General features: G+C 42.6%; 1 protein-coding gene across 1 annotated transcript in view; it reads right to left on the reverse strand.

The window, feature by feature from the left end:
- PARD6G (par-6 family cell polarity regulator gamma) overlaps window positions 1-25,131 on the reverse strand; it is a 102,062-nt gene that overhangs the window by 66,444 nt on the left and 10,487 nt on the right. Inside the window, exon 2 of the mRNA XM_040433521.1 lies at window positions 18-240. Coding sequence (XP_040289455.1) covers window positions 18-240 — 223 coding nt within the window. The remainder of the gene's footprint in view (window positions 1-17; window positions 241-25,131) is intronic.

Genomic DNA, 25,131 nt, shown 5'->3' on the forward strand with positions numbered 1-25,131 from the left:
AAGGATAATCGTCTTACCTTGCTTTTGTATGAATACTCTAAGCAGCGGGTTGGCACTTGAAACAGCTTTACAGAAATTGTCATCATTGTTAATTGGAAGAAGGTCCCCATGGACATCGGCATAGCCAAGCAAAACATCTACACTGGAGATATTGTGGATCTGAAGGAGAAGATTGTAGAAGTCCTCAAACGTCCCGGGCTTATATCGATTTAAAGAGAATCTTCTGAACTCTGCTCCATACTGAAAGCAAAATACATCAAGTCCATTAACACTCCTTGACCACAGCACTGCATCTCCTAAAAAAGGTACATAAGTGAAATCACTTCAACATTGAAAATCGAAAAATTGTTGACTTGTGGACATTTAGGTTCTACAATTTGTACATCCGACTTGTCTAGGCTCCTGAATTTTCCAGGAATCTCCCAAAACAAGGGACATCCCCCAGAAATTCAGCAGAGCAGGCAAGTCTGTTCTGAAGGCCACTTGCAGAGGACACTGTGCTGCTATGAATGAAGGTAATTGGTGTAGAAAATGTCTATAGGACAAAATCAGACCACGTCCCAAATCTCCATGAAAATGAATGGCTCACATATGAAGGGTTAATATCCAGAAGGCCTTGCACCATATGTGCTCTGTGTCAGAAGCTACATATTGATTAATCATACATTGCAGAAAGGTCAGCAGCTATTCTCCAGTAATCACCTGTAATGACCCACACTTTTTTTTAGGTTAAGACAGTAGATGCATACAACAGTCGTTCACAATATATCTGTTGTGTGGATCCTGATCAAGCAGACTGATGACATAAGGAAAACTTGATAATGCTTGATAATACAGCATAAAAGTCCTCTAGTAGCACTATATGAGTGCATAAAATAAAATGTTCTATTGAAAGACCGAACTGAGCATGTATGACCACCTCAGTAGGTGGAGGTGCACATTACTATATTGATTAACCACCAAGGGGTGCCGTTATAATGAAGATAAGAGTATCTCACAACTGGAGCATTTTTGTAAGAGAAAACAAATTACAAAAGTAGTATTTCATGCTGAATTATGTTAAAGAAATATTTAATGGTGGCACAACCCCCTTTAACTCCTTATTGTATATCATATGGCTTTTCTATTATTAGGCAATTTCATTTATAATGCTTCCAAGAATGCACAAAATCATTTTATATGTATATAATTTTATATTTATACATTTATATGAAAGTAAACTTCAGCAGAGTAAACCGTGAAGCTCTCAATGCAAATGTGCAATTAGAAAACTGTAAACTGAATTAATTTTTTTTTAAATAAAACAACCCATTAAAATTAAGTGCCAACTAATTGAGATGTATCTTAAATCTTGCGGAGCTGAGGAAATAAAATCCCAGAATGTGTTCAGTCTCTAAGAAAAAATAGAAAAAATTGACCAAATCTGATGTTGTTTCATTCAGTTTCACTTAGGTTTAATTATCTCTTCATCTGGAAATTACACTGAATGCTGGTCCCTAAGGACAAGTTCACCACAGGGATGAAAGCTACAAAATGAACCACACACAGATTGATAAGAGGAAAAAAAAAAAAAAGTGCCAAGATTTTTGCCTGAAGTTGCAGAAATTCAGAAGAAAATGTTTTTCTTTTAAGAATATTTTAAAACATGGCACAGAGCAGGGGCTGTATAAAATAAATCACCTTTTAAACCTTCTGCCGATCCAGCACCGACAGTCTGGTCTCCGCCTGGCATGCAATCATCACATGCTATTCCCCATTCACAGGCAATGAATGGACATGATGTTGTTCTTGCAGGACCACCGGTCATAGGTGCAAGAATTGCCCATTACTAGCAGTAATGCACCGATATCGCACTTGTGACTGCAGAGGCCAGTGACTGAAAGGTCACAAAAAGATTGATAGCAGAGCTAGTACATGTCCCAAGGGTTCCTTCAATGCTTGTATAAAAACAAATACATTTGAATCACTACCCATTTAATAAAGAACTGGACAGTTGTATAACAATGACTGCAACAAATCTACCTGAGGATAAATGGGAGAGCTTTAAATCCACATTGAGTAATTGCACTAAAAAATGTATTCCTTTATGTAACAAGTATACACGGCTAAAACTAAACCCCCCATGGCTTACAGCTACTGCGAAAAGGGCAAAAGACAAAAAAAGGGCATTTAAAAAATACAAATTTGAGGGGTCAGCTGTAGCGTTTGAAGATTACAAAGGGCTTAATAAAATCTGTAAAAATGAGATACAATTTGCAAAAAATGCAAAAAACGAACAGCAGGTAGCAAAAGCAAGCAAAACAAATCCCCAAAAATTCTTTAAATATATAAATGCTAAAAAAAAAAAAAAAAAAAAAAAAAAAAAACACAACAAGGTCCGAGCAGGTAGGTCCCTGAAGTCACTGAAGATAAGGAAAAAGCAAAGTTAATAAATGAGTTTTTTTAACTCTGTATATACAAAAGAAGAGAAAGGAGCTGATATCTGTGGTGCTGGGGCTGTTAGTACATCCAGTAATATACTCAACTGGCTAACTGTAGATATGATCCAAGATAAGTTAAATAAGATAAATGTGAACAAGGCTCCGGGTCCAGATGGATTACACCCAAGAGTGCTTAAAGAGCTCAGTTCAGTCACTGTCGTGCCCCTGTTTATAATTTTTAAAGATTCTCTAGGTACTGGTACAGTGCCAAGTGATTGTAGTCCCCATATTTAAAAAAGGATCTAGGTCCTTCACAGGTAATTATAGACCTATAGGCTTGGAAAGTATAGTTTGTAATTGGATTAAAAACTGGCTGAAGGACCAGAGAGAGGTGGTCAATGATTCCTATTCAGAATGGTCCCGGGTTATAAGCGGTGTACCCCAACGTTCAGTGCTGGGCCCTCTAATATTTTATTTATTTATTAATGATATCGAGGATGGTATTAATAGCACCATTTCTATTTTTGAAGATGACACTAAGCTATGTAGTACTGTACAGTCTATGGAAGAGGTCTATAAAATACACTCTGATTGGGCACCAACATGGCAAATGAGGTTCAATGTAAAGTTATTTGGGTGTCCTTGTAGATTGTAGATTAAACAACAGCATACTATGTCAATCAGCTGCTTCTAAGGCCACCAGGATAGTGTCATACATTAAACGAGGCATGGACTCGCAGGGCAGGGATGTAATACTACCACTTTACAAAGCGTTGGTGCAGCCTCATCTCAAAAAGCAATTCAGTTCTGGGCACCAGTCCATAGAAAGGATGCTCAGCAGCTGGAAAAAGTACAGAGGAAAGCGACTAAACTAATAAGAGGCCTGGAGGGTCTTAGTTATGAAGAAAGATTAAAAGAATTGAATTTATTTAGTCTTGAGAAGAGACGTCTAAGGGGGGACATGATTAACCTATATAAATATATAAGGCCCCTTTCACACGAGCGAGTATTCCGCGCGGATGCGATGCGGGAGGTGAACGCATTGCACCCGCACTGAATACTGACCCATTCATTTCTATGGGGCTGTGCACACGAGCGGTGATTTTCACGCATCACTTTTGCGTTGCGTGAAAATCGCAGCATGCTCCTCTTTGTGCGTTTTTCACGTAACGCAGGCCCCATAGAAATGAATGGGGTTGCGTGAAAATCGCAAGCATCCGCAAGCAAGTGCGGATGCGGTGCGATTTTCACGCACGGTTGCTAGGAGACGATCGGGATGGAGACCCGAACCTTATTATTTTCCCTTATAACATGGTTATAAGGGAAAATAATAGCATTCTGAATACAGAAGGCTAAGTAAAACAGGGCTGGAGGGGTTTAAAAAAATAAAAAATCATTTAACTCACCTTAATCCACTTGCTCGCGATGCCCGGCATCTCCGTCTGACTCTTTTACTGTATAGGACCTGTGGAGAGCATTAACTATAGTTTAAGGACCTGGGATGACGTCACTCTGGTCATCACATGGTACGTCACATGATCTTTTACCATGGTGATTCATGGTCAACCATGGCAGTTGCTTCAATGCATTTAGGGGGGTGGTCCTGGTCAAGACAATCTCCTGAACTCCAAACTGAATGTCAGAATGGGAAAGAAAGGTGATTTAAGCAATTTTGAGCATGGCATGGTTGTTGGTGCCAGACGGGACGGTCTGAGTATTTCACAATCTGCTCAGTTACTGGGATTTTCACGCACAACCATTTCTAGGGTTTACAAAGAATGGTGTGAAAAGGGAAAAACATCCAGTATGCGGCAGTCCTGTGGGCAAAAATGCCTTGTGGATGCTAGAGGTCAGAGGAGAATGGGCCGACTGATTCAAGCTGATGGAAGAGCAATGTTGACTGAAATAACCACTCATTACAACCAAGGTTTGCAGCAAAGCATTTGTGAAGCCACAACACGCACAACCTTGAGGCGGATGGGCTACAACAGCAGAAGACCCCACCGGGTACCACTCATCTCCACTACAAATAGGAAAAAGAGGCTACAATTTGCACGAGCTCACCAAAATTGGACTGTTGAAGACTGGAAAAATGTTGCCTGGTCTGACGAGTCTCGATTTCTGTTCAGACATTCAAATGGTAGAGTCCGAATTTGGCGTAAACAGAATGAGAACATGTATCCATCCTTTGATGGCTACTTCCAGCAGGATAATGCACCATGTCACAAAGCTCGAATCATTTCAAATTGGTTTCTTGAACAGGACAATGAGTTCACTGGACTAAAATGGCCCCCACAGTCACCAGATCTCAACCCAATAGAGCATCTTTGGGATGTGGTGGAACGGGAGTTTTGTGCCCTGGATGTGCATCCCTCAAATCTCCATCAATTGCAAGATGCTATCCTATCAATATGGGCCAACATTTCTAAAGAATGCTATCAGCACCTTGTTGAATCAATGCCGCGTAGAATTAAGGCAGTTCTGAAGGCAAAAGGGGGTCCAACACCGTATTAGTATGGTGTTCCTAATAATTCTTTAGGTGAGTGTATATATACACACACACACACACATACATACATACATACATACATACATATATATATATATATATATATATATATATATATACACACACACACACATACACATACACTGCTTGAAAAATATTAATACATAAGTAAATAAAAAATGCTGCAATGGTTATTAACTTTTCACACAACTCTACATAAAATCTATAGTACAAGTGACCGCAAAAAACTTTGTAATATGTCAGGGAGAAATGTCTAGTTCTCATGTTATCAGCTGTTTATCACTCTCCCTCACCCCTTTGCTAATTGATTTTCACTTTGAAAAATGCCTTAAAGGGATTGTCCGGGCTTTTACTATTGATGACTAATCCTCAGGATAGGTCATCAATATCAGATGGGCAGGGGTCTGACACTCCTGCCGATCAGCTGTATGAGGAGATGGCATGCACAGTGCGCACGTGACGTCTCCCTTCTGTCTTTCTATGCGTTTCTGCTATGTCAATGGCAGAGGTGAACAGGAAGGGAGACGGCACGTGCGCACTTCGTGCGCAATCTTCTCATACAGCTGATCGGCAGGGGTGCCGGATCCCTGCCGATCTTATATTGATGACCTATATTTATTATGTAGAGAAAGTTAATGCAAACCACTTACTAGTGATCCCACTGCAATCTTTGGGTACATCAGCTGTAGTGCACTAAGAACACCATGTAGCCTAACCCTTAAAGGGGTTGTCTCATTTCAGCAAATAGCATGTAATATGTAGAGGAGGTTAGTAGAAGGCACTTACTAATGTATTGTTATTACCTATATTGCTTCCTTTGCTGGCTGGATTTATTTTCCCATCACATTATAAACTGTTTGTTTCCATGGTTACGACCACCCAGCAATCCATCAGCAGTGGTCGTGCATGCACACTATAGAAAAAAGCACAAGCCTATGTGAGCTCCCATGGTCCTGGTCGCCAGAGAGGCCGGCACTTTCTCCTATAGTGTGCAAACACAACCAACACTGATGGATTGCATGGTAGCCATAGACATGGAAATGATCAATGTATAATGTGATGGAAAAATGAATCCAGCCAGCAAAGGAAACAATATGCATAACAATACATTAGTAAGTGGCTTGTATTAACTTTCTCTACATGATAAATGCCACATGCTGAAGTGACACAACCCCTTTAATACTGTCCAAGATGGGAGAAGAGAGGGATTATATTACACATGTCAATGCAAATCTATGGAGAGGGGAGGGGGAAAGGGGGATCAGGACCTCAGTGAGATACACACAGACAAACAGTATGCTGGAGCTACATGGGCTGAGATATAAACATCCTAAGTGATTTATCCACAACAATACAGGTCAGTACCTCTCTGTAATATCCTCCATGATCCTGGGGATTCTTCTGAGTGCATAACAGAAGGTTAGGAAGCAGATTCTCCTCTACTTTCTGTGTGCAGTGTATGGCAGTTAGTCTCCAGCCACCATGTCTGGGAGAACTGCAAACTAGACATTCAGCATGCATAGGGGACAACTAGCTACATGCAAGTCATATAATGGCCATAAATGCTGTTATTCCTCATGTACACACACTGTACTACTGATTACAGAAAACTTTGCACCCGGAGGTGCAGAATTTTAATCCACAGCTTGTCAATTTACATGGGGTGTTTATGTCTATAAGGTGCTGACTTAGAGGTTTTCCGAAATTTTTATACTGATGACCTATCCTCAGGATAGGTCATCAGTATCTGATCGGTGAGGGTCTGACAACAGATCAGCTGTTTGAGAAGGCATCAGCGCTCCTTTTGTGCCATGCTTACCAAACACAGCGCCATACATAGTATAGTGTCTGTACTTGTTATTGTGCTCAGCCCCATTCACCTCAATGGGGATGAGCTGCTCCTAGGCCACGTGATAGAAAAATGTTTCGTCACTCAGTCTAGGAAAAGTTGTCAGAAGGCCACGGTGCTCACAGGAATGCCGGTGCCTCCTCAAGCAGGTGAACGGCAGGATTCCGGGTGTCATCAGTATAAAAATCTTGGAAAACTCTTAAGAGATAAAGAGTGCTTGTAATTTCAATAATAGAGGAGTAAGTCAATAGGAATAAGAAAGGAGGTCTGGACTGAGACCTGGGGAAGGGGAGGAACGGAGGAGTAAAGGGAAGGTAGGTATATTAATGTTGATTAAATTTGACTAATGTCTGTGTTTGTATTGTATTTTGGAAATTTTTTAAATAAATAGTAAAAAAAAAAACACAAAATCACATCACAGCCCGCAATAAAAAAAACGAAAAAAAAAAACACAGTACTCAAACTATGCAATATTTTAACCACTAACATTTTTATACATTATATTTTCATTGACAGCCACATATGTATTCATAGTTTATATCATGGTTGCAGATATCTCCTCTCCATCTTACAGATTAGTCACAACCAGGGTGGATAAAAAAAAAAATCTGATTTTTATTTTATTTTTTAAATAAAAAAAATAAAAAAAACTGATTTTTTTTTTTATATAAAATGCTTTTTGGAGGAAAATATATTACCATCCAAAGGTTATTCCATCATCAAATAAAGATTAGTTTTTTAATTATGTAGAATAAGGCTGTATATGTTAAATTTGTTTGGTAAATAAATTTCATTAATCCATTCACAAGGTCATGCTCTTCCAGAGGTTTTTGTAAGATTATTGGGCAGTTTCTCTGCCTACAAGATATTATCACAGATGCTTGGTTTACTTTTGCAGTTCTCAAAACTGAATTTGACTCAGCAGAGATCACATGCCTCTTCTTCACAGCAAAAATGTTATAACATGAACAGAGTTGAGAAAAAGACCTTAATCCTAACTTCGACAAACCTATGAATACAGAATCAACTTAATCAAACTAATATGAAAAGTTGTTATTCTAAAAATCTTCATCTACTTCAAATGAACAGAGCTTAGCCCCGCCTAGGCCATTGATACTAGTCGTGACGTCACTGGGTTTGCGGTAAACAGCGAGAAGGCCGCGGCGCTACTGCCAGCACCGCTGCCTTCTCAAACAGCTGATCGGCAGGGGTCCTGGTTGTCAGACCCCGCCGACCAGACGCTGATGATCTATTCAGAGGATAGATCATTAGTTTAAAAAAAACTGCAGAACCCCTTTAAGAACATAAAACGTCCTCCTATTATTCCTCCCTGCCTCTCCTATATATATATATATATATATATATATATATATATATATATATATATATATATATATATATATATATATATATATACACAGTTGTGTTCAAAATTATTCAACCCCCACTGAAATTGAGTGTTTTGGCCAGTTTGACATTGATTTTGATCATTTCAGTCATCTTGTTTACAATTAAATCAAAGAGGCACTTGTAAGGCTACTTTCACACCTGCGTTGGGTGCGGATCCGTCTGGTATCTGCACAGACGGATCCGCACCTATAATGCAAACGCTTGTATCCGTTCAGAACGGATCCGTTTGCATTACCATGAACAAAAAAAAAAAAAAAAAAAAAAATGCAAACGGATCCGTCCAGACTTTACATTGAAAGTCAATGGGGGACGGATCCGTTTGAAGATTGAGCCATATTGTGTCAACTTCAAACGGATCCGTCCCCATTGACTTACATTGTAAGTCTGGACGGATCCGTTTGCCTCCGCACGGCCAGGCGGACACCCGAACGCTGCAAGCTGCGTTCAGGGGTCCGCCTGCTGAGCGGAGCGGAGGACAAACGGTGCCAAACTGATGCATTCTGAGCGGATCCGCATCCACTCAGAATGCATTAGGGCTGGACGGATCCGTTTGGGGCCGCTTGTGAGAGCCTTCAAACGGAACTCACAAGCGGAGCCCCAAACGCTAGTGTGAAAGTAGCCTAAGTCAGACAAATATAACATAACATTTATAATGAAATAACCACAAATGTCTTTTCTGTGCTCACATCATTATCAGTTTTATTCAACCCCCAAGTGACATTCAATCTTAGTACTTAGTACAACATCCTTTTCCAGTTATAACAGCTTTTAAAACGTGAAGCATAGCTTGACACAAGTGTCTTGCAGCGATCTATCGGGTATCTTCGCCCATTCTTCATGGGCAAAAGCCTCCAGTTCAGTCACATTCTTAGGCTTGCGCGCTGCAACTGCTTTCTTTAAGTCCCACCAGAGGTTCTCAATCGGATTCAAGTCTGGTGACTGCGATGGCCACTTCAAAATGTTCCAGCCTTTAATCTGCAACCATGCTCTAGTGGACTTGGAGGTATGCTTGGGATCATTGTCCTGTTGAAAGGTCCAACGTCTCCCAAGCCTCAGGTTTGTGACGGACTGCATCACATTTTCATCCAATATCTCCTGGTACTGAAGAGAATTCATGGTACCTTGCAAACGCTGAAGCTTCCCTGTACCTGTAGAAGCAAAACAGCCCCAAAGCATGATTGACCCCCCGCTATGCTTCACAGTAGGCAAGGTGTTCTTTTCTTCATAGGCCTTGTTCTTCCTCCTCCAAACATAGCATTGATCCATGGGCCCAAACAGTTCTAATTTTGTTTCATCAGTCCACAGAACACTATCCCAAAACTTTTGTGGTTTGTCCACATGACTTGGCATACTGCAGTCGACTCTTCTTATTCTTTGGAGACAGCAAGGGGGTGCGCCTGGGAGTTTTGGCATGGAGGCGTTCATTACGCAGTGTGCACCTTATTGTCCGAGCTGAAACTTCAGTACCCACATCTGACAAATCTTTTTTCAGTTCCTCAGCAGTCACACGGGGACTTTTCTCCACTTTGCGCTTCAGGTAGCGCACAGCAGTCGAAGTCAGCATCTTCTTTCTGCCACGACCAGGTAGCATTTCAACAGTGCCTTGAATTTGCGAATGATGCTTCCTATGGTGTCTCTTGGTATGTTTAACATCTTTGCAATCTTCTTATAGCCATTGCCCTTCCTGTGAAAAGAAATCACCTCTTCTCTTGTCTTCCTGGACCATTCTCTTGACTTCACCATGTTTGTAAACACACCAGTAAATGTCTAGAAGGAGCCGAGTATCACAGTCCTTTTACATCTGCCTAATTGGTGCTTATTATGCTTGATTGCTGCTCCTTGACATCCACAGGTGTTTTCAATACCTGATCGAAAACACTTGAATAAACCTCTGTTCTTAAGAGTGGTAGTCTTTAAGGGGTTGAATAATTGTGTCAATGAAGAAATCACAAAAAAAACCATTTAATACTGTATTACAAAAACAATTGATGTCATTTTAGTTGCATTTGGTTCTTTAAAAAGTCCTTGTAAGATTTCATTCTGAACACAATTACAAATGTACACTAAATTCCCTAAAACCCTTTACAGCATTGGGGGTTGAATAATTTTGAACACAACTGTAGCTTCAGTGTCTGATGTAGACCAGTTTCCTGCCCTCTATTTTAAGAGGGTTATCTGTCTAAAAATCAAAAGGCAGCTAATGACAGGGGCACGCTTTATGAGTTCTGCTGGCGACAGATGGGAAGATCATTGAAATGCAGTTTCTTATGTCACTGAGGGCAGGGTGAAGTGAAGATTAAACAGTTGATAAAGTCTATAATTCAGAGGTTGTTGAAACAAGCAATCAGATAAAGAACACAGTGCATCTAGTAGGAGGGTACACGTGTTCGAAGAAAGGAACACTTTTTCCAGTCTAAACAATCTTTTTGTGCACACCCATTGCCCACTGGATTCAACTCATTTGACCTGTAAGAAGCTGACAGCCTAGCAGAACAAGTCACACAAGAACATTTGAGGGGACAAATGGGATTGCCCAATACTTAGGGCTCTTTCACACTTGCGTTGTTCTGTTCCGGCATAGAGTTCCGTCGTCGAGGCTCTATGCCGGAAGAATCCTGATCAGGATTATCCCCATGCATTCTGAATGGAGAGAAATCCGTTCAGGATGCCTTCAGTTCAGGACCGGAACGTTTTTTGGCCGGAGAAAATACCGCAGCATGCTGAGCTTTTTGCTCCGGCCAAAAATCCTGAACACTTGCCGCAAGGCCGGATCCGGAATTAATGCCCATTGAAAGGCATTAATCCGGATCCGGCCTTAAGCTAATTGTCGTTTCGGCGTATTACCGGATCAGACATTTAGCTTTTTCTGAATGGTTACCATGGCTCCCAGGACGCTAAAGTCCTGTTTGCCACGGTAAAGTGTAGCGGGGAGTGGGGGAGCAGTATACTTACCGTCCGTGCGGCTCCCGGGGCGCTTCAGAGTGACGTCAGGGCGCCCCACGCGCATGGATGACGTGATCGCATGGATCACGTCATCCATGCGCATGGGGCGCTCTGACGTCATTCTGGAGCGCCCCGGGAGCCGCACGGACTGTAAGTATACTGCTCCCCCGCTCCCCGCTACTACTATGGCAACCAGGACTTTAATAGCGTCCTGGGTGCCATAGTAACACTGAATGCATTTTGAAGACGGAGCAAACGGAGTACACGACGGATCCGGACAACGCAAGTGTGAAAGAGGCCTTAATCAGACCCTTATCACAAGGTGGAAACAGTCTGATGGGTGGGCAGTAATTCTGGATGACAGCAGTAGGCCTCATTCACATGGTCATTATTTTGCATCAGTGTTTGTAAGCCAAAAATAGTAGCGGTTCCAGAGCATGGAAGACGTGCAAATCTTTCCATGATAATATTTTATATCAAACGTAGACAAAAAGTAATCTAAATACCACTGTGTGAAACATATAAAACCACACACAAAGGTTGTCCAAAAAATTAACCCCTCCCCATGGGCATTCTATTATAACAACTGATTGCCCGTGAAGTGTAACATTTGCACGTCTGTCAAGATTCTATATAGCTATAGGCAGATTATCAGATGCATGGATTATCAGTCGTTACCAGTAAAAGGGGGACGTATTACATTCTGGAAACCCATCTGCCCACTGAAAGAAGATGGCTGTTCAATCAAGCATCAAATTAAAAGCACTAAACTGATTGGATTGAAAAACCTATTAGACGAGAGGACCTGCTTCACTTCACAAACTCTTCAGATTGCTTAGGAGAAAATAGGGTTTTGCTTTGGGATGACCAGTCCCAGAACATCTTCAACTGTTTATTCTAGTCATAAAGAAGAGTATAGTACATCAGATTTGTTACACTGAGGATCCTCAATTAGTGACTCAATGACATGACTTAATAGTAGAGTTATCCTAACTGCTAGATCACCTAGACATTAGTAAATCAATTAGAAGGCGTTCGGGTTAAAAATACATAGATTACACTTACCAGTAATCCGTTTTCCATGAGCCCATGACAGCACCTGTGAGAGATCCTCCCCCTTTCGGACACAAACTTCCCAGATCTTTAAAAGGGATCCCCCTCTCTCCACTCCTCAGTTTGTGACAAGATCCATAGGACTGAAATAATTCTATATACAGTGAAGCATTCACTTCTATTACATACATATGTGTGTGCCTAAATCTACTCATAGGGTGTTGAATAATGTGGGTGCTGTCATGGGCTCATGGAAACGGATTACCGGTAAGTGTAATCTATGTATTTCCATTACGACCCATGACAGCACCTGTGAGAGACTATAATAGATGCTTTGGGGGGACTACAGCCTGCAGAACTTTTCTTCCAAAGACCAAGTCCTGACTAGATGAAAGGTCTAACCTGTAATGTTTATAAAAGGTGTTTGGGGAGCTCCAGGTCACAGCCCTACGAATCTGATCAATGGAGGCGAGGCACAGCCTCTCTCTGCCCAAGATGATGCTAAGGCCCTTGTGGAATGCGCAGAGAACCCCAAAGGGACCTGGAGATCCGCAGAAGAATAGGCTAACCCTAGCGCTCTCCACCTAGCAATCGTACGACTTGTGACTTTAAAGAGGACCTTTCATCAGAATCAAGTATGTAAACTGAATATACATACATGGAGAGCGGCGCCCAGGGATCCCCCTGCACTTACTATTATCCCCGGGCGCCGCTCCGTTCTCTGGTTATAGGGTCCGGTAAAGTCACAGTTAGGCTCCACCCATTTGAGCCTGCCGCGGTCTCCTTCTCCTATGCTGTAGCGCTGGCCAATCGCAGCGCTCAGCTCTTAGCCATGCTATGAGCTGAGCGCTGCGATTGGCCAGCGCTACAACATAGGAGAAAGACGCCGGCAGGCTCAAATGGGTGGAGCCTAACTGTGACTTTACCGGAGCCTATAACCAGAGAACGGAGCGGCGCCCGGGGATAATAGTAAGTGCAGGGGGATCCCTGGGCGCCGCTCTCCATGTATGTATATTCAGTTTACATACTTGATTCTGATGAAAGGTCCTCTTTAAGACCCCTATTTGTACCCTAGCCAGGAGATAGTGGGGTAAAACCCCTCTTACCCCCCAGGAGTACCATGCCAGATTCGGAGTGTTACTCCTGCCGTTCAGTGCTCTATGGTCCACCCCCCTCTTCCTGCATAATCATTAGTGGAATTACAGGGGGACACTGGTCACCATACAGCAACCTGCCATACTGCTGCTGCTCCCTTCCATGATGGCTGGTCAGCATCTCCTTTTGAATCGAAAAGGAGACAGTTCGGACTTCACAGTGGCTTACGCCGTCAGGTACCCTCCACTAGGTATATAATTCAACCCTAGAGGTCCTGCAGCCTGCATAATCAATCCGGGAAAGATCCATACCCCTTGTCCTATGGACAGGAAACAGGAAGAAACTGAGGAGAGAGGAGGATGCCTTTTAAAGATCTGGGAAGTTCCTGTTTCCTGTCCGGAAGGGGGAGGATCTCTCACAGGGGCTGTCATGGGGCGTAATGGAAATAATATTATATTGGATTGAGAAGCTGTGAATCACATTTCTTTTAACAGAATACAAGCCATTGTACCATATTAGACTTTATTCACATTTCTGCTCCATAGTACCAAAAACAGGACACGTTGCCATCATAATCTAATAAAAAGCAATGCATAGTGTCGTATAGAACAGCTTATAGAAGATGTTGTATTGGCATAAATGTAAGAATGACGGGAGCTATACTAACCTGGTGCCCGCACAACAATCTTAAAGGGAACCTGTCACCGGGATTTTGTGTATAGAGCTGAGGACATGGGTTGCTAGATGGCCGCTAGCACATCCGCAATACCCAGTCCCCATAGCTTTGTGTGCTTTTATTGTGTATAAAAACCGATTTGATACATATGCAAATTAACCTGAGATGAGTCAGAGCTTGAAAATATGACTCTTCTCTGGTCACACAAGTAAGATATGACTCTTTTATGTTAATTTGCATATGTATCAAATAGGTTTTTTTACACAATAAAAGCACACAGAGCTATGGGGACTGGGTATTGCGGATGTGCTATCGGCCGTCTAGTAACCCATGTCCTCAGCTCTATACCCCAAATCCCGGTGACAGGTTCCCTTTAAGGTCATATAAAGGCTTTTTCGGCACGGTTTTAATTTTTTACGGTATTCACCTGAGGGGTTAGGTCATGTGATATATTTATAGAGCAGGTTGTTAAGGATGCGGCAATACCCAATATGTATACTTTTTTATTTTTCACTTTAACACAATAATAGCAGATTTGAAACAATAACAATGTTTTAATGTCTCCATGTTCTAAGAGCTATAGTTTTTTATATTTTTTGTGCGATTTTCTTATGTAGGGGCTCATTTATTGCGGGATGAGGTAACGGTTTTATTAGTACCATTTTGTGGGACATGCGCTTTTTTGGATCACTTGGTGTTGCACTTTTTGTGTTGCAAGGTGACAAAAAGGGTGTTTATCAGACGGGTGGATCATGTGATATTTATAGAGCCGGTCGTTACGGACGCGGTGATACCTAATATGTGTGTTTTTTCCTTTTTTGTTATTATAAAATCAGGGGAAAGGAGTTTTTTTTCTTTTTTTTACTTGAAACTTTTTTTTTTTTTATTAAAAACACTTTTTTGCTTTTTTTAAAACTTTATTTCTGTCCCACTCTGGGACCAACTTTTGAGGGTCTGGTCCCCTCTGCAATGCATTACAATACATCTGTATTGTAATGCATTGCCTGTTAGTGTATTACACAGTGAATACACTAACAGGTTGCCTAGGAGACCCAGCCTGGGGTTGGATCTCCTCGGCCCCCGTAGAAGGCAGGTCCCGATGCCGTGCAAGGCATTGGGCAGCCTGTGCATGGCATTGGGCTGCCTTGTCACCAATGGGGTCCCCGCCACAGCAGCGCAGGGACCAGATTGGCTCCCTCAGCCTCCGCATGCACCTTCTATGCCGGAGTCAGCGCTGACCGCGGCATAGAAGGGGTTAATCCGCCGGCATTAGCTTCTACAGCGATGCCGGCGGATACAGCAGGGGCCCGGGTATCAGGGACTGCCGAGCCCCTGCAGTGATGGGGCGCGCACCGCTCCGGCACTGTGCTGTCTGAGTGTGAGCTGCAGGGAGTGGGCTCTACAGCAATCTGCCCCTCAACACTGACCTCCATAGCAGACCATCCCCTTAATTGTGACCTCCTCAGCAGCCTGCCCCTAGGGTGGCCAGAGATCCGGTTTTAGACAGGACAGTCCGGCTTTCAGACTCCCTGTCCTCCGTCCGGCGCAGGGCCTGGACGGACACAGGGAGGACCTTTTGAACAGCTCCCTCTCAGACAGCAGCACTGTGCTGTCTGATCGTGAGCTGCAGGGAGAAAGTCACCCTCCCTCCCACCCCTGTAGCTGACAGAAGTTGATTTTTACCTTCATTTTTTCAATCCCTGTCAGCCGCTCACTCCACGGTCGCTCCTTCTCATAGGTCTGTGCGGCGCATTGCTAATGCTATAAGCATTAGCAATGCGCCGCACAGACAGAAGAAGGAGCGACCGGCAGCCACGGCGCACGTGAGTATAATGCTGCTCACTAACATACCATGGCAGCCAGGACTTCAGTAGCGTGACTCCTGGCTGCCATGGTAACCGATCGGAGCCCCAGCATTACACTGCTGGGACTCCGATCGGAACTGCCCACTGCCACCAATGATGGGGGGGGGGGGGGGAGGAGGGGGACCCTGTGGGATATGGCCGGCACATTCATTGGTGGCGCAGTGGCCACAGTCCCTCCCCTCCTCCTCCTACTCGGTTCTCATTGGTGGTCAGCGGCAGCCGCGCACAGTGGGGAGGGAGGGACTCCCTCCTTCTCCACTGTGCCGGCTCAGGAGAACATGGTGCGCGCCGAGAGCGCGATCATATCGCGGTCCGGCGATATGCACAAAATCCATATCGTGGCACAAATTTATATCGCCTATATCGCCCACCCCTACTGTTAACCAACAGCTATATCGCCTGACTTTTTCATGATCAGTGCATGCCACTGTCAGTAGATTGCTGCAACCACGTGGTCATGATTAAGACGGACAGTCGAAACGTGTAGACCTTGCCTATCTGGTAAGCCTATGGCTTTTATAATGAAGAAATAAAGAAATTGGATTTTATCCTAAGCCTGCTGCTGGATTTTTTTCTACTGTTTTGATACACAGAGAATACTATCAATCACTGATAACACCTCCCGTCTGTACAACTATCAGTAACTGACAGATATCTCTGTATACAGACTTACACAGAGAATGCTTTGAAACATCTCCCCATGTACAACTGAAGTCAGAAATAGCAAAGATATAAATGTAGAAACCTATATCACGCTGCTCAGCTCCTCCTACTCAGTAACATGCTGCCTGTCAGGGGCAGACTGGGAACTTAATGTGGCCCTGGAAAAAAAAATACTAAAATGTGGCCCCGTTTTGTAGTTCTGTACAAATTGACAGAAGGCAGGGACAGCAATACCATATTGTGGCACATTATACCACCCCAACAGAGCCAAATACTACAGTCTATCACAAAATACTGCAACAGCAGCACAAAATACAACCCCAAAAACTTCCACTGGCCAGCCATGAGGAGGGTCCAGGGCATCGACCCACCGGAAAATTTCCCTGTAATGTCTATGATGACCAATCCGCCCCGCTGTATTTTGTGGTGATAAGTCCTCTTTAATGTGAAGCACACACTGGATGTGTACAGAAATATTAGTTGTAAGATTGCAGAGATATTTAGCACAAAGGTGGCTGCTGATGCAGTTTCTTATGGTATCTTCTAAACTCTACATTCTGAAAAAAATTGGTCTGCTTTGGAGTCAAGCGCTGTGCTACATTATTAAATTATGAGGCAAAGAACATTAATTCAGAAGTCTACATGAGGTCTTCCTGACGCCCATAGCGCTTTATTTATATGCCAATATCCTGCTGGACTTTTCCACTGTTTTGCTACAACAATTTGCCTCAAAGTTATTTGAAATAGTTCCAAGTCTATCCTCTGACAATAGATCAAAAAACGTACATATTTTAACATTTCTTTTAGTCAAACATTCAACTACGGACAGGTTATAGAGAAGGAAAAAAAAGCACCTTCAAATTTGTACATTGTTGCCTACTGAGAAGAAATAGAGCTGAACTCCTTAGGTTACAAGCTCTGGTAGTTTAAAGAGGAACTCAGGATATCCCAGCTGAGAACCTAAAAATGAATAGGAGGTTAGCCTATACAAAGGGTAGTGAAACATACACACAACATGGCCAAAGCTAAAGAAACAGCCATACTAAGTAGTGGGAATCAGCCAGCACCCAATGCTATCTTATTCATAAAAACAAGCATATGCCGCCATGCAGAACAGCAGGAAAATGGCTCGTACAATCAGATGTCTGCCCAACTCGAGTTACCCAATTGAACTGTAGGCGATTTTACTGGGAGGTGGCAAAGTCTGCTCATCCAGCCTTGCAGAGTTCTCAACAACCTCTAGAAGAGGAACTATTCATTAGAAGCAGTGATGAGCGAACCTTTAAAAGATCTTGTTTGTTTCAGGTTCACCGATTTTTTTAAAAAAAATTCAGTTCAGACGCAAATTAATTCTACCTGAAACAGAGAGAGACACACACACACACACACACTAGTATGCTACTGTGGGTTTCTTGACAATATATATGCTTTCTCACACAGAGCGCCTAGTTTGTGTAGTACGTGTGGGGAGTATTGTAGGCCAGGCAATGCCCCTCTGGATTTCTGGGTAAGATATTCAAATTAGTTTTCCTAAGCCTATCTGATGCCAGCAGATGTAAGATGTGTTCATTTTCAAATATGTTCCCCAGAAACCCAGAGGAATGTTCCCTAGCCTCGTAAAAAGTTAGGATTTTTAGGAGACTAGGCAACATTTGGGTTTGTTAAAATCAGAACTTTTTAGGAAATTTGGGACAAATTCAGAACTGGAAGAATCGATTCGCTCATCCTTAAAGGGGATGTGCAGGATTTTTTTTATTGTTGACCTAATCTCGAACTAGGGTGGACCCGGAGGGGCCTGCACAACCCCTTTAATTAGGAGCTTTCATGGATTAATTTTCACAGCCTGAAAAGACACACACAAATCTCAGAGTTGACTAGAATTGGTAACCCCCCACCCACCCACTCCAGAAAATCTCTTTTCTGGAGTTATAAATCACACAAACGTCTGGCAGGCTGATGGAAAAATCTGTATTTAAACTGACATTTCCAACAAAACACTTATCAAATATTAGCAACCTCTATGTTAATATTCAATTTATAATTTTATAAAAATAGGCGATTGGTTTCCTGGATATAATTTTTGAAAGTCATTCCACATATACTTCCTATCCAAAGTTTTTAAATTACTTGTTGCTTGGCCTTTTAGCACTGCGGACAGTCTCAATTATCTCAGTCAGACCATCGCTGTGACCAGAGAAAGTCCCCCTGTAGTGACTTAATTAGAGCAGCACGAATTACACTAATCAAGACAATGCTCTTCTGTGGGCATCTTCGTCTATCCCTGTCCAAAGAGAACAGAGTTGTCATGGTGTTATCCCAATTCTACACGTACTATTATGACGATTCACTTGCAGATAACTTCTTCCCCTTCACATCAGAAATAGATTCTATAGAAGCCAATTTTGTGTAGCAGAAGTCATGGGAAACCAATGCAATACTATACAATGTCACTGTAGAGAATAGTGTGCTAAGTTGGAGGTCTCCATAAGGCCCTTGTGCACAGCGTGCAGCCCCACTTATATAAAAAAAAACTAAAAACATAGAAATTAGGTGCTAGACTTGACTGCCGTTCCTGACTGAAATCCAACTGAGAACTTTAGGCATAAAATGGTGCACAGACTATAAGCTTGGTCTGATCACCCAATATCAAAAGCTGACCTCAATACTGTGAATGAACTGAAGTCCGTCCATCCAGCCATGTTTCAAAAAGTAGTGGAAAGCCTTAGGCCCCTTTCACACGGGCGAGATTTCCGCGCGGCTGCAATGCGTGAGTGGAACGCATTGCACCCGCACTGAATCAGGACCCATTCATTTCTATGTGGCTGTTCACATGAGCGGTGATTTTCACGCATCACTTGTGCGTTGCGTGAAAAATCGCAGCAAGCTCTATTTTGTGCGTTTTCCACACAACGCAAGCCCCATAGAAGTGAATGGGGCTGCGTGAAAATCGCAAGCATCCGCAAGCAAGTGCGGATGCGGTGCAATTTTCACACACGGTTGCTAGGTGACGATCGGGATGGGGACCCGATCTTTATTATTTTCCCTTATAACATGGTTATAAGGGGAAATAATAGCATTCTGAATACAGAATGCATAGTACAATAGCGCTGGAGGGGTTAAAAAAAAATAATAATCCACTTGCTCGCGCAGCCCGGCTTCTCTTCTTTGCTGTGTATAAGAAAAGGACCTGTGGTGATGTCACTCCGGTCATCACATGATCTTTTACCATGGTGATGGACCATGTGATGACCGGAGTGACGTCACCACAGGTCCTTTTCCTGTACACAGCAAAGAAGAGAAGCCGGGCTGCGCGAGCAAGTGGATTAAGGTGAGTTAAATAATTTTATTTATTTTTTTAACCCCTCCAGCGCTATTGTACTATGCATTCTGTATTCAGAATGCTATTATTTTCCCTTATAACCATGTTATAAGGGAAAATAATACAATGCCGATTTTTCTCACGCGCGTGAATAACGCATTACAATGTTTTGAACACCTTTTCCCGCAACGCCGGTGTGAAAGAGGCCTTAGAATAGAAAAAAAAAAGCCGTTATAGCCTCAAAAACAAGGGGGGGGGGGGGGGAGATAGAAACCACTCAAGAGGATTGCTAATGATTTTGAAATCAGATATTTAACAGCACAAAATTATGTGATATTTAGCCAATTATGAAGCCCAGGATCAATTTATATCCAAGACTAATTATAACAAGAAGACATCCCCTATTGTCTGGAGGAAAGAAGGTTTGTACACAAACATAGAAGAGGATTCTTTACGGTAAGAGCAGTGAGACTATGGAACTCTCTGCCTGAGGAGGTGGTGATGGGGAGTTCACTAAAAAAGTTCAAGAGGGGCTTGGATGTATTTCTGGAGCGTAATAATATTGCAGGTTATAGCTACTAGAATTGTGGAGAAGGGTCATTGATGTGGGGAGTTAGGACTCATGCACAGGACTGCACCGTGTTTTGCAGTCTGCAAATTGCGGAGTTGCAAAACACGGATGCCGCCTGTGCGTGTTCCGCAATTTGAGAAACGGGCCGCCCATAATAGAAATGCCTATTCTTGTCCACAAAACGGACAAGAATAGGACATGTTCTATATTATTTTTTTGCGGGGGTCACAGAACAGATGCCAACAGCACACAGAGCGCTGTCCACATCTTTTGCGGCCCCATTGAATTGGTCAGCATCCGAGCCGCAGAAAATGCAGCTCGGATGTGGACCCAAACAACATTCATGTACATGAGGCCTTATTCTGATTGCCTGATTTGGAGTTAAGAAGATGTGGAAAATTGGGTTCTTGCCTTCCAATGGATAAATTAAGTAGGATAATAGTCGAAAATGGAGACACATTTGTCTTTTTTCAGCATTACATATTATGTTACTTATATGTGACTTACTGACTGATACTGCACTAGTTTCCTAAAAATCCAGAATCTGCGAGAGTGCCGATGAAAGCATTGTACCAAGATGACCAAGTATTTTCATCTGTGCAAGCGCAGTGTTTCAGTGAAGGTTGCTGATGGATATGTCTGGTCACAGAGCCCTCCATCAACTTCCATTTTATGGACGGAAGCTCAAGCATTTTATGGACGGAAGCGGTTGGGGGGAGAAAATTTGCTAATAAGAGGACATGATTGTACAAAATAAGAAAACTGTGCAGAACAGGGAAGCACTTAGTATAGAAGTATCAATACTTTTTCGATAATGTTATGCCTGGTTCGGTTTAATACAGAAATTGTAATTTTTTCAATACTAAACTGTGCTATTGGATTGGATAGTGTCAGACTATGCAGAGACTGAAATGGGACACACCTTTTTACATCATTTGGACCCAGACACATATAAAGGCTCTTTACACAATTTTTCAATTAGTCTTGTGACTACTAATAGCCTTATTTTAACATGTGCCAGTTTTTTCTGTAAAACTTAACTTTTATTGGCCGATAGTTAAACTGATTGTTATTTTAAACTGATGATCTATCCTCTGGATAGATCATCAGCATCTGATCGGCGGGGGTCCGACACGCGGGACCCCGCAATCAGCTGTTTGAGAAGGCAGCGGCGCTGGCAGTAGCGCCGCGGCCTTCTCGCTGTTTACCGCAGGCCCAGTGACGTCACGACTAGTATCAATGGCCTGGGCGGGGTTAAGCTCTGTTCACTTGAATGGAGCTTAGCCCCGCCCAGGCCATTGATACTAGTCGTGACGTCACTGGGCCTGTGGTAAACAGCGAGAAGGCCACTGCGCTACTGCCAGCGCCGCTGCCTTCTCAAACAGCTGATCACGGGGCCCTGTGTGTCGGACCCCCGCCGATCAGATCCGTGACGGATCTGCCCAAAATGCGAGTGTGAAAGTAGCCTTTTAGTAGGGTCATCTCTAAGCACTACTTATTATGGTGCTATAGAATTGTGGCGAGTCTGGTTACCGCGCGCTGGTTCCAGGCTCTTAGTCAATCTCTTTCTACCACATTGTATATTCCTTTTCTCCCTAACATGTTAGTGTCACTTCTGTGTTAAAATCACCCTCAAACACTGCCCCCTGACATGTTTTGCATCTTCAGGGGAACGGGCAATGAGTGTTTGATGGGCGTGGCACAGATCTTTTATAGTTTCCTATTCTGATATCACCGCTATTGACCTATCGTATCATGCGGCTCATCTAATGCCAATCGTGTATCTTATATTCCGCGCTCCTGTTGGAGCCGGTACACTCTCTCCTTACCCATTATTACTTCATCGTCCCCACTTCTCCTGTTATCTCTGCCACATTTTGTGCATGCCTGCGGACTTAGAACAATTCCCTTTTCCCATGCGCTATTTGCGCATGATCCGGGACTTAGAATTACCGCTCTGGCATCCCTCTTTACTGTGCATGCTCGTGGACTTAATCTTATTTTAACTTTCGCATTATTATGCATCCTTGGGAACTTAGGGTTTCGGCACTGCTTTGTCAGTTACTGCGCATGTCTGGGAGAATCAGATTTTCTAGTTTATTTCTGCCTTAGGCCTCATGCACACGGCTCTGCCGTTTTTTGTGGTCCGCAAAAAAACAGAAGCTGCCCGTGTTGAATTCCGCAATTTGCGGAACGGAACAGGCACCGGCAATATAAATGCCTATTCTTGTCCGCAAAGCACGGACAAGTATAGGACATGTTATATTTTTTTTAGCAGGGCCGTGGAACGGAGCCACGGATCCGCGGACAGCACACGGAGTGCTGTCCGCATCTTTTGCGGCCCCATTGAAGTAAATGGGTCCACATCCGAGCCGCAAAAACGGTGGCTCGGATGTGGACCCAAACAACGGTCGTGTGCATGAGGCCTAATATGAATGAATGTATCCTTCTTCCCCTATTTATTATATCTATTTATTTCATGATTTGACCAGCTAATCATTTCATAATTTACACCAGTGACATCATCATCTTACAATCATGTATTTATATAACCTCATATTTATGCCAACGCGCGGTAACCAGACTCTCACCACAATTCTATAGCACCATAATAAGAACAAATAGCGTGGCGACACACTGATCATTTTAAAGGGTATATAATGGTCTGGGAAGGGATTTAACTATAACTAAAAGTTACGTTTTACAGAAACAACTGGCACATGTTAAAATAAGGCTATTAGTAGTCACAAGACAAATCCTAAGTTCACACTTGCGCGTTTTGCAGCGCGTTCGAACGCGCTGTAAAACGCATAACCGATGCAAACCAATGCTTCCCTATAGGACTGGTTCACATTTTCGCGTTTTACAGCGCGTTCGAACGCGCTGAAAAACGCCCGACGCATAAACAAGTTCTTGAGCTTCTTTGGGGCGTTTTGTCGCGTGTTTGCGGCCATAGGACACTGCTGTCAATCACACAAATGCGCGTTTACTATTGCAAAGAACGCACATAAAAACGCGACAATTACGCGCGTCTCAGAAACGCTCAGGTGTGAACCCAGGGTAATTGAAAAATAGTGAAATGGGACACACGACAGCTGCAGGACCTTTATTAGATACTTCTAAGCAGGAATAATAGAGGAATGGCACAACATTAGAAATAGAATAGATGCTGCAGAACTGTAATTACATGGGGAACACAATTATTTGCTTAGACAGATATGTAAGGAGGGGCGACAGGTCCTCTTTAGCAAGGTTATATTTAAAAATCAAGCTTTGACAATCTAATTCAGTTTTTTTAAGTGCAATTCAATAAATTCAAAGTCAAAATTCTGGTATCATGACATTACTAAAGCACAACTTCAAGATAGCATATAATCCTATACTCATGTTTTCAACACATTTGGTATACCTAAAATAAGATTTTTTTTAAAAAGTGTGCACATAGACAAAACACCCCAATATTCACCTCAATATGTCTGTGCTTTATAAAAAGAAATACCTTGTAAAAAATATATCTATCTATTTGGGTCAGTGGGCAAACAATTTCACCACATTGTGTACCCTTCAAGGACTAAAGTCAAAAGAGCCAATGTGACCAAACACTCCAGGGGAGACTTATCAAAACTGGTAAAAAGTAGAATTGGCTTAGTTGCCCATAGCAACCAGATTCCACCTTTCATTTTTAACAGCTCCTTTGGAAAATGAAAGGTGGAATCTGATTGGTTGCTATGGGCAACTAAGACAGTTCTACTTTACACCAGTTTTGATAAATCTCCCCTTCAGTCTTTTCCTCCTCACTCTCATTGTTGAAACAGTATAAACCTCTGCTTATTCTTAGACATCCCAGAGGTCAGACCCCTGTAATAGTATGCCGTAAATGTTAAAGGGGTTGTGTCTCCCTTTAGCAAATGACATTTATCATGTAGACTTAGAGAAAGTTAATACAAGCCACTTACTAATGCATTGTGATTGTCCATATTGCTTCCTTTGCTGGCTTGACCCATTTTTTCCATCACATAATACACTTCTCACATCCAGGGGTTACGACCACCCTGCAATCCTGCAGCTGTGGTCGTGCTTGCACCCTTTAGGAAAAAGTGCCGGCCTATGTGCACCCCTGGCCACCACAGAGGCTGGGACTTTTTTCCTATATTGCACAAGCACGACCACCGCTGCTGGATTACAGGGTGGTCGCCATCCCTGGATATGAGCAGTGTATAATGTGATGGAAAATGGATCAAGCCAGCAAAAGAAGCAATATGGGCAATAACAATACTTTACTAAGTATTAACTTTCTCTACATGATAAATGACACTTCCTGAAGAGAGAAAACCCCTTTTAGGATGGAAAACTGAAAGGACAGCAGAGACGACTGCTTCATTGTTCTACACCCTACAATCTGAACCAGAAAAGAGGTCTTTGCTATGAAGGGAAGGTTTTTTCTGCGTACACCTAGTCGCACCAAACATCCACATTCTGAGCTTCCTCAGCTGTGCAGTGAATAATCAGCTCAGACATATCATTACTATCAGAGATTTATTACCTGCCTTAAGGCTGAAAAGAAGTGTTTGTCAGCATTCAAGACGCTGAGAAAATACTCAATATACAAAAGGGAATGGTTTTTCCGGCTACACTGTTTTGTGACTAATTTTTCACTAACAATAAGTCCATATTCACACACGGTACAGTTGTTGTGAACATTTGGTTGCAGATTTTAATGCAGTTTTGTCCTGATTT

This window comes from Bufo bufo, chromosome 5 (assembly GCF_905171765.1).
Source record: "Bufo bufo chromosome 5, aBufBuf1.1, whole genome shotgun sequence".
NCBI lineage: Eukaryota > Metazoa > Chordata > Amphibia > Anura > Bufonidae > Bufo > Bufo bufo.